The sequence below is a fragment of the Haliotis rubra genome, unplaced genomic scaffold (genome assembly GCF_003918875.1).
Source record: "Haliotis rubra isolate DU_JTF1 unplaced genomic scaffold, ASM391887v1 Scf46, whole genome shotgun sequence".
Classification (NCBI taxonomy): Eukaryota; Metazoa; Mollusca; class Gastropoda; order Lepetellida; family Haliotidae; genus Haliotis; species Haliotis rubra.
Window position 1 is genome coordinate 2,541,008 of NW_025767146.1, and position 11,553 is coordinate 2,552,560.

At 42.6% G+C, this 11,553-nt stretch overlaps 1 protein-coding gene across 5 annotated transcripts in view; it reads left to right on the plus strand.

The window, feature by feature from the left end:
* The window catches only part of LOC124290256 (noggin-2-like), a 28,102-nt gene extending 17,788 nt beyond the window's left edge, over positions 1-10,314 (plus strand). For 2 of the 5 annotated variants that reach the window (XM_046726973.1, XM_046726975.1), the window contains exon 2: positions 8,797-10,314. In XM_046726973.1, the coding sequence (XP_046582929.1) occupies positions 8,806-9,588 (783 nt within the window). In that variant the 5' untranslated portion in view covers positions 8,797-8,805 and the 3' untranslated portion in view covers positions 9,589-10,314. Of the gene's footprint in view, positions 1-5,944; positions 6,219-8,796 lie in introns of those variants that run through there. The other 3 variants (XM_046726972.1, XM_046726971.1, XM_046726974.1) reach the window with 3 other exon arrangements.
* The last annotated feature ends 1,239 nt before the right edge of the window (positions 10,315-11,553 follow it).

Sequence of the window (11,553 nt, forward strand, 5' to 3'; positions counted from 1 at the left end):
AATACTTTCTTTTAATTTGCGACAGCCTCCGAGTGAGGTGTGTCATGTTCATTCTACCATAACATTGCCTCTCCCTACGTTCAATGAACCGAGAAGCATGACGGCCTTCACGTCCATTGAAGAAACCAGGTCATAGACCGCGTCCCCCGCCGCCATTTTGAAAAAAAATGATAAATAAATAGATTTAAACAAATAACAAAGTCCTAGCCATGCCCGCCGATGAAAAAAACTGAGTAAAATGTTGAAACTCAAAGCGAAATCACACACAGCATGCTTCTCACCAAAGTATCCCATGTAGATCCCATGAACTTACTTTAAAATCCCACATAATCATATGAATAAATACAGCCCGATACAGAATACAACCTATAGAAAGTTGATTACACATGACTCACATATGCCATGAGCCTACTTTAAAACTCACACACAATCACATGAATAAACACAGCCCGATACACACACAGGATACGACCGATAGAAAGTTGACATGACTCCCATATGCCACGAATCTTTAAATCCCAACACAATAAACACAGTCCAATCATAATCAGAACCTTTCCCTAGATTCATCGTTTTTTTCTAAACTATAGCTTGGATAAAACCAATGTTAGTGTGTAGATGTACTCGCATTGTTAACATGTGTACTCACGATAATGTCGTCAACAACATTATTCACACAATACGTTCATACGCAAAAATACTCACAAATTAGAATAGAGAATGATCCATCACATAAATTGCACACCTACTGTGCTGTTTTAAACGATCATGAAACCGTCAGAATACCTAAACACGCACAGCACAACATACCGGCTGCACATGGCAGTGAACAAAGAGCATTAAATCTTGGCGCCAACAGCCCCGACCTAAAACCGGTTCTGTCAAACTGGATCGCAAACGGGTCTATCAAACCGGTTCGCAAACGGTTCTGACTCAAAATGGCTACATGTCCAAAACGGCTTTGTAGACCAAAAATGGCTTTACAACACTAGTGACCATTTGTAATAGCTTATGTATTTATAAACCGTTTATATATATATAAATATATTCATTACAGATCATTAAAATTGTTGGTGTATTCAATACAATGAACTGTAACAGTGGCTATCTTCAATACCATGAACTGAAACAGTGGTTATCTTGTATTCAATCAACAGGAATGACGTTTAAACTGAAACTTGTATGTCTGATACTAGTATGAGGAGGTTAAACATATTTGTGGATTCAGTGAAATAGGGTTGAAATTGGTACTATAAAAAACCAAGAATTGCACAAGAGTTGTCTTATGTCAATCCTACAGCAATACATTCAGTGAGTCAAGTACACTCTCAGCAGCTCTATGGAGGTGGTCTGTACATAATGTACATAATCAAGCCTGGACCAGACAATCGAGTGATCAACAGCATGAGCGTCATTCTACACCACGTGCCATGTGTCAACCAGCGAGCCTGACCACTCGATCCCCGTTAGTCGCCTCTTACGACAAGCATGAGTTACTGAAGGGTAACCCAGAGGTACAATACATTAAGAAACAAGAGAGATATACAGATTTCATTGTTTATTAGCTCCGTTTCGAATGAGTAGACATTAGGATAGGAGCTCTCCCAAATGCCTACTTTACATCTGTTGTCTTATTACCCTTCATCATCATCCACCTGCCCTTCACTCTCTTCATCAGATGTTATGTCTTCATCTTCGGTCATGCCTTCGACCCAAGACTTATATTGGTACAATTTTGAAATCACTTCATGATACATATTATTTGTGTCTTTTACTTGTTTCAGTATTCCTTGTGTCTTTGGACCATACTGCATATGGTACAGATAAGTAATAAATCGGGCATACGTCTCTTTAAACGTGCTCCACATCAATTTGTTCAGTTTGGCTTGAATCATGTCTTCGTTTAAACCTCTTTTTATGTACAGCTGTCGTTTCTCATCCAAAAAGTCTTTATTCAGCTCACGCGTACGTGAATACATTTGTCTTATACCTTGCTCTTCCAGATCAGCCATCTTACTTTTCCTGTTGTGTGTGACATCGCTTAATGATTCAACATCATCGTCCTCATTTTCCATTTCAGGACATTGTTTATCGTGTAAATGCCTTTGTAAGTTATGGTTAGTGCTAAACACTTGACCACAATAGTCACAGTCCACCAGAGGACGTGGTCTCTTCACAGGTGAGAAGTTGTTGTCTTCCACCCACTGCCTTTTCACTTGGGGTATCCCAGGAGGACCCACTGAAGACTTTTCGGGACACCAGTTTCTTCTGTGTTTTTGCAAATCTTGCACATCTTGAAACATGAGTCCACAGTCATCACAAGATGGCATGGTTGAGAGGTTTTCTTCACACGTCTGCTCACGCTGAACATCTAACTCGGACTGAACTGTCCTGGCTTGGAGGTGTCCTTTTAAACTGAATGCATTGGGACAAAGACGCCTATGGGGAGGTGTTTGGGGTTTTAGATCAACCAACAAGTAGCCATAAGGCTTCTGGGTAGCCCTTTGAAACGGCTCCATGAAATGGTCTGTGTTACCTGGATACATTTGCCTCGCCAAAGTCATGATGGGTTGTTGATCGATAGGGTTGTTGAACAGAAGCAGATAATGACAGTTTCTTCGTTGTGTGGGATCCTTACTGAAATACAAATTCTGGTTCAAGGCGATCACTGAGAGATTACGATGATGACTTCCTTCCGTAAACAGATCTGTAATGCGTGGATCTTTGCTCGCTGTCGACATTAAGTCATCGAGGATAACCACGTTCACCACATGGGGGTCTAGAAATGCATCCTTTTCGAGATCAGAAGGAATGCCTTGATGAAATTCCACATAGGGATAAACATGGGTTTGTATGGCATTATACAAGGGCTGCCATCGTTTGTAGAGCCATATAATACGTTCAGGATAAGGTTTAATGTTCATCCTTTCTAGGATCTGTTTCACTAAGTAGGTTTTCCCACAGGAGGTTGGCCCTGAGACAATCATGGTGAAGGGGTGAATCAGTCTACATTCTTCCAAAGCACCCACATGTGGTTGCACTGGTGGCATCATAGGTGGTGGTGGTGTTGGTGCTGACGGTGGAGGTGGAGGTGGAGGTGGAGGTGGAGATGGTGGTGGAGGTGGTGGTGGAGGTGGAGGTGGAGGTGGTGGTGGTGGTGGTGGTGGTGGTGGTGGTGGAGGCTGTGGGGGCTGCATTGCTTGTCTGTGTTGATTCCTGAGATGTCTAAGCATGGCATCCCTTCTGGAAAACGGCTGATAGCACACAGGACACGTTGTTGACTGCATGGTGGTCCGAGTCTAAATGGCAGGGAACCATGTCCTAGACTGCTTTTATCTAAAAAGTCGTCTTCCGTTTCTTCATGGGAAACTGGGAGGAACTTCCAACTTTAGATTCCCCTTTCTGCTGCATCTGAATAAGAGCCTTGGCTTGTTCGACCACTTGTTGAGTAGGGGTAACGAAATTAATCTTAGGCTGCTCTGTGGTTTCTGGTTTTTTTGTTTGTCTTTCTTCCACTCTGGATCATACAGTTCCAAATATCGATCGACAGACAACATGGCAGATTTTTCTCCTCCACGTGTTATGGAATGATAAGGGTCCCCTTTCCCCTTCAGCCCTGAGCATGTAAAATCGTGTCCATTTTTCGGCATCCGGTACGAAGAGTTTGTATCGTGGATTATTCATGATGAAAACGGGAGCGGCCTGAGGTGATGCGTCACTGTCGCTGGTCCACGGCTAAATAAAGTTAGATAGCCCTTGTGGCCTGTTATACAGATATCTTCATTGACCTTGGTATAGCTTTCAACATCGCTGCCAGGATGTTTCGGATGCACTACTATGAGAAACTAAACCGGGTGTACCAAACATACTAAGCCGATGCTCTGTCAAACAACCAGGCATTTTGAATGGCCTCATCTCTAAGTGCATTGACAAACTGTGGTTTCAAAACAAATGCTACGATTGGCATGTTACTGGCAAAAAGACTCTTCCACCTACTGTCTGTCGTCCACAGGGGTGAACTAATCTTCGTAACACCGCTAGATAGTTATTTCTATCAGTTTTCCTCAGGAAACGGCCTTTCATATCGAGTCACTGGTAATCTTCCTTTAATAACCTATTGATAATACCATTGATGGCGATAATCTGTTCTCTGTTCATTTCTAAGATGTCTTGTCGAATCTCCTCAATGTCTTGAAACATTAACATGAACCTTAAAAATTCGTAATGTTTTAACACGTACCTAGCCATACTATTTCTAGCAAACAAACTCTTATCGTGGTTGGGATCTCAGTGAGATTAGTATTTGAGTCAACCTCTATTTATACTATCCATAGACAACCAAGGCAGACATACTCTTAACATTGATTTATTTCCAATAGTCACACATTTTACATCACACTCTTGGTTGCAAATCCACATGACTACCCCAACGGGTCACCTCTTTCTGAGGTACTCCCACCAGGGCCAAATACGGACAATCAGGAGACCATTTTTCATGTTCGGCCCAGGGATCATCATCTACTTCCCAGTTCTTGAGAACGAGACCACATTGAAAACACTTGCAAGCGTCCCCTCTGATTAAGTACACAAATCCTGCCTGAGCCATGTGACTAGGACTCTGTTTCATCTGCACTGGCCAGTCTTTAAACGAATCGAGTCTTTTCTTGAATGAAGTCCATTCAGTCTTGATTGCACAGCAATCGGCAACGACAGTCTTGTCGAATGGGTAATGTCCACACACATCCATGATATCCCAGACCAATGGTAACACGTCCGCACAGTACCGCGTCTAAACCAAGAATGGCTTTACACCCAGTAACTGTAGTCACTAGGGTTGCAAAAGGAACACTGGTAGTATAATGTGTAATCACTAGGTGTAGTGACTGAAACTGTGTATGAGGGCTGTTCGGGGGGACCTTTTATTATTCTAAAAATAGACACACCAGGTGTTGACATGACTCATAGTCTAAATATAACCTGTTACCAGGGGCCTATTCTAAAAATAGATTTTGACCCTATAAAGGCCCTTATACTACTGCCCGGCGAGCACTCCGTTTAAACCCTAATATCAGACCTTTTTATTTGTTTCTATTGAGGAATTCATATTTACAAGCACAGCTATGCTTGGATCGCCCCGGGGGAAATCCGATTCCACCCATGTGCATTTGCGTCTCTGAAAAATGCATTATAGTGCACCCTCCTGAACATGTCGCATCAATCCATAATGACAGAACAAAGTGACAGGAACACAAGGCATTGATTACTGCAACACAATATGTACCACACACGGAATGTATTACTGGAAAAGAAATATATTACGACACCATACGTGTGAGTTTATGTGTACAAATACAAAAAGTCATGGTCCAGAGCAGAAAGAGTACATGGTGTAGATTGGAGTGAGTTTATGTGTACATGACTTCTTTGATTGGCATTCTAGAAGTTGGGTAGATGAAGAATGAGGACTATTTTTATGGATATACAACTTCTTTATTCTATATATGTGTACATGGTCTAGAGCGGTGTGGTATTGAGTGGAGTGAATGTATGTACGTGTTCTGGAGGGGTGTGCTAGACCTACTCATCTCGTCCACCTGGGAGACTGATTCCAGTTGACCCGTGTTAACCTATCGTCCGTCTGTACACCGCCTATCACCAGGGCAATCTAGATTCGTCCCACCGCCATTGCTCGGTGTAAACTAATTAACTGTCCCCTCATTACATATCCGGGGTTGTCAATTGTTCCGTCTACGTGCCGACTGCACGTTCAGTTTGGCGCGACACCGTTCCCCTGGCTCGATGGAATGGTAATCGCTAACAGAATGCGCACACGAGTCGCAAAAAGCATGAATGGGAGGATTATACACCGTGAGAGTAGACGCATGTGTCACGTGACCAAGTTGTAGAACTACGTCAGGGGGCTAGGGGATCTCACCGCGAGAACACATCACTCACTCTCCGGCCAGGACTAAAAACACGACATTTGAAGATCAATCATGCGCTGTTGCGTACCTAGAACATTAAGTGTCATTAGTATATAAAAATTGAATGGTTGGAGCGGATGTGTGCAGTTACGACAGTGTCCCCGACATCACGGCGAGGATAGTGAACCCGGCTGGAGGCTGGTCAGGGATCGGGACTGGACAAAGCTTAGTGACATGACAACTCACCACATCTTGTACTGACCACAGACACAAACATTGCTGAAGGTGGGGTAGGTAAGGTTTTCTTGTGTGGCTTTGCAAGTCGGTCTCGGTGACAGATTGTTTGGGACCTAATTTTGTTGTGATTAGTTGAACATTTCTTTCTGGATCGCAAGAACTATACCCGTACGAACTTATAGAACAGGATATAGAATCCTCACTTTTCAATGTACCAATGTTATATATAATCTGAATAGTCACATATATCATTGTTCTAAGATCTCTGAATAGTCACATGCGTCAGTGTTCTATGTTCTCAAAATAGCCACATGTGTCAGTGTTCTATGATCTCTGAATAGTCACATGTGTCAGTGTTCTAGGATCTCTGAATAGTCACATGTGTGAGTGTTCTTTGTTCTCAAAATCTTCACACGTGTCAGTGTTCTATGATCTCTGAATAGTCACATGTGTCAGTGTTCTAGGATCTCTGAATAGTCACATGTGTCAGTGTTCTATGTGATCTGAATAGCCACATGTGTCAGTGTTCTATGCTTTCTGAATAGCCACATGTGTCAGTGTTCTATGATATCTGAATAGTCACATGTATCAGTGTTCTAAGATCTCTGAATAGTCACATGCGTCAGTGTTCTGTGTTATCTGAATAGCCACATGTATCAGTGTTCTAAGATCTCTGAATAGGCACATGTGTCAGTGTTCTATGTTATCTGAATAGCCACATGTGTTAGTGTTCTATGTTCTCTGAATAGTCATATGTGTCAGTGTTCTATGTTCTCAAAATAGTCACACGTGTCAGTGTTCTATGATCTCTGAATAGTCACATGTGTCAGTGTTCTAGGATCTCTGAATAGTCACATGTGTTAGTGTTCTATGTGATCTGAATAGCCACATGTGTCAGTGTTCTATGTTCTCTGAATAGACCCATGTGTCAGTTTTCTATGATATCTGAATAGCCACATATAACAATGTTGTATGCTTTCTGAATAGCCACATGTGTCAGTGTTCTGTGATATCTTAATAGCCACATATAACAATGTTCTATGTTTTCTGAATAGCCCCACATGTCTGTGTTCTATGTTCTCTGAATAGTCACATGTGTCTGTGTTCCATATGTTCTCTGAATAGCCACATGTGTCAGTGTTCTATGTGCTCTGAATAGCCACATGTGTTAGTGTTCTATGTGATCTGAATAGCCACAAGTGTTAGTGTTCTATGTTCTCTGAATAGTCACACGTGTCTGTGTTCTGTGTTCTCTGAATAGTCACATGTGTCAGTGTTCTTGGATCTCTGAATAGTCCCATGTGTCAGTGTTCTATGTTCTCTGAATAGCCACACGTGTCTGTGTTCTATGTTATCTGAATAGTCCCATGTGTCAGTGTTCAAGGATCTCTGAATAGCCACACGTGTCTGTGTTCTATGTTCTCTGAATAGTCCCATGTGTCAGTGTTTTAGGATCTCTGAATAGTCACTTGTATCAGTGTTCTATGTTTTCTGAATAGCCACACGTGTCTGTGTTCTATGTTCTCTGAATAGTCCCATGTGTCAGTGTTCTAGGATCTCTGAATAGTCACATGTGTCAGTTTTCTATGTTCTCTGAATAGTCACATGTTTCAGTGTTCTATGTTCTCTGCATGTTTAGGAGAGGGTTTCACTAAGTTGGAATAACTTATACGCATTCCATTCTCTTGAATACATATATGTTTAAATCACATCTGAATACCCACATGTGTCAGTGTTCTATGTTCTCTGAACAGCCAGGATTTGCAGACCAATATACTTTCACTTTTTCTTTTTGTCAGACTTCCGCCTAAGTGGAGACAAATACGTTAGACCATAACTAATGAATCATAGAATATCACGTGCTGTGACGTTTATATAACGGGAATTGTTTTACTTGTGTTTTTCATCATTCCCATGTTTATTTTGAATTTGCTTCTGTAAGTAGCAGGTGCGTACTCCGACTTTCATCTCCACACATTCTCTCTCCCCTCCCTCCCTATCCCCCTGTCATCTGGCAGCCATGCCGACTCCGATCGGAGTTAGCCCGATGTTAGACTAACGCTTAGTCACTGAATATATATAATTTTGATAGTAACAAACGAACCCATTTAAATTGAAAAGGAGCCCCAGGGTGACCACAGATTCACAACCTGAGGAAATCTAGACTTGCTTCATTTAGGGCTTTAGCACTGCAGGGAGGGCTAGGAAGTAGGGGAAATAATATTAATGTGGTTCAGGGACTGTGAGACAGACTATCCCGATGCCAGCTGTGTGTTCAACACAACCAGGCTGTCTGCGTCTTTATAAAAAACCTTAGTCCGTAAAACGTCTAACGGACGACTACCGTTGTGAACAAAGGGAGATAACTGCATAGGTATTAGTCATTACATTTTCCTAATGTCACTGTTTGTATCTTCATCTTCAGACTCGCACCTTTGATTTTTTAGGACAACTGTTGTTGCTGTGAGCTTTGGTTGTCTGCGTGAAACACGTCGCTCTGGTATTAACCTTGCCGTGTCTCATGAAAGGCACGTTTCATGGAATGTCACCAAATCGTTAATCAGCCAATCCTTGCCCACTCTGATCTTTTTAAAATGATGCCATGAGCCTGAACTTATATTTCTGTATGTTGCAGAGGCTCACGATGAGGGTGAATGACGTTGTTCACAGTGTGATGTCGGTGGTTGTGGGCGTCCAGTTGCTTGGTGACGTTGTAGGCGACATGCCGCCGTTCCTGAGAAGGGCTATACAGCCTCCACTCTCCGTGAACCCTGCATCCCATGGGCTGATGTTGAAGATACCCACCCGTGATTCTGACCTTCTCAGACTCAAACCCAGAAAGAAACATCTCAAGACACACAAACTCATGAAAAGACTTTCTGGGGATTTTGACAAAAACTTCATGTCTGTCGAAAGACCGAGCCTTGTTAACGAAGTGATAGTTCAACAAGTACAAGACGACACCGTGGACGCCGTGCAGAGACTCGACATCGACCTGACCGACATCAACGGCATTCAACTCCAGCTGAACCAGTCGGTGATACAAGCGATGCAGTCTTGGCTGGTCCGGAGGGCGTCGTGCCCAGTACACTACCTCTGGGAGGACCTCGGTAGCTTCTTCTGGCCGCGCTGGATTAAGCGTGGTGAGTGTGTAGGGACTCCTTCCTGTTCCTGGCCGCCGGGGATGCACTGTATCCCCACTAAATCACGACGAATCAAGATTCTCAGGTGGCACTGTCGACCGTGGCGGGGGAACAGAGGTCGTGGCAGGCGACCCTCAAAGCATGGCGGGAAAGCGGATGACGACTCCAATGACACAGAAGGGTGGGTGAGACCCCACAGGGGACGCCATGTTAAACTCGGGAAGAGATGTAAATGGGTGAAGGTGCCGTACCCCATCACAGACTCGTGCTATTGCGGATGTTGAGTAGGACGACCTTAACCAGACTACAAGGATGCTGTGAATCAAGGTGTATAGCCTCACGGGACACCAAGTGGCGCTGATACGACATATGCATAACAGCTATTCAAAATATGCGGACTTGGTATATAGAGGGCTCTTGTTGTGTAGTCAGGTAACTATGGCCCCATGCTGTAACCATTGGCGATCAAGGCATGGAAGGTGAACATGCGGGAATTCTTGTTCCGGTTGATTGGCAGCGCCGGAAGTAGAGTATTTCCGTTACATCAAATGTGATGCATATTAATGTTGTACATATGTGTGTATAATATAGGTGTAGTGTTGTGCTGTCATAACCACGTGGCATATTATAGCACTGCTTACAACACAGTTATAATGTGTTTGACAAAGGGAGTTTCTCGCTGACGCAAATGTTATCATAAGTCGACCTGCCACCTATGACCACCGGAGATTGCCGAGTGTCAGCGGAGTTAACAGAATCTTTGGTTTGATCGTTGACCCAAGTCGCTCAAGACAACAGCTTGTACAATAACCAGGTGTCTAAGGTTGTACAGATCAATGTTGTAAATGTAATATTGTTGCATCGTTCGTGTTATTTCGTTCCTGACAAAACTGGATTAATGGAACTCTCAGAAATGAGAGAAAGTAGGAAGAATTTTAATCACGTGATAGTTCTGGTCAATGTATACGGATAGCCCTGAAGCATTCGTCAGATAATACTTGTTATTACTCGCGTGGAAGATAGTGCAGTGTAATATTTTTACGGCAATATTACACTTGTGTAATACCGCTAGACATCTGACGCCATAATGCTTTACAATTATGACGTCACAATGCTAATACATCTGTCACAATGGTATTAGACCTTGATTGACTCGTGGAAAGCTGAGAGTCATCACACTGTAGGCAGTTTCTATCAGTTTATGTTGGAGAGTAATAAACAGAATACTAAACTCGCTTCCGTGAAATACCATTTATATTAAACTCGTGAAAGATTTAGCATCAAACTCGCTTTCGCTCGTTTGATACCAAATCATTAACTCGTTTAATAAGAATGGCATTACAAGGAAGGTCGTTTAGTATCCTCTATTTACTTGAGCAGGGAAACCAGCGCTTAAACCAACATACAGACTGACGGTCTAGCGGAAACACGTGGTCACCATGTACGTCAGAGCACGGCGGTATGCTAGGAGGCTGGATAAGTGGGGATGGCGCGCCGGTGTCGTCTCGACTGTAAATATCATGCCATTATACATAGGTACTGTACATATAGTGTAATGTAAATATCACACTTTGGACAGCTAATATAAAGAAATATTTGCAATTTCATAGTATGTTGTTTTCATGTCATTTCACGTTCCTTTCACGGCAAGAAATTACATTTCCACGAGCAATGTTATAAAGGTGCCTTGCCGTTGTTCTGAATGCAGTAGTTCCCCTATCCTTGTATTTAATATCCTTTCTTTACATCGGGTGTTCAAAGTTTCTTAATTAGCAGAGATTCATTTATCTAATTGGGCTGAATTCTTTTACAATGACTTTCCCAGTTTGGACCCTTTACAATAAGCCTCGATGACCTAGATATTTGGTCATTTGTATTTTATTCATATTGTGTTAGATCCTGATTTATTAAAAAACAATTTTTGTCTCATCACTTGCTACACCAGTGTTCCTATCACACCACATTGTCCTGAAACACCAAGCACGGTCTGGGTTCCCTCAAACCAGTGATCATAATGGGATTCGGCCCATAATCAACGGATATTTGAGACAGAACAGCAGATTGTGGGGCCTTGAAATAGCCAACGACCCCTTCTGCTTGTGTTGTAACCATTAAACGAGACATACATCCTCCTGTACAGCCATCGGGTGTATATCGCCAGATGTTTAAGCTGCATCTAAAGTGGTAGTAGCTATAACTCTGGTCTATTGTTCAAAAAGGGTATTCTACCCTGACTAACTTATATCATG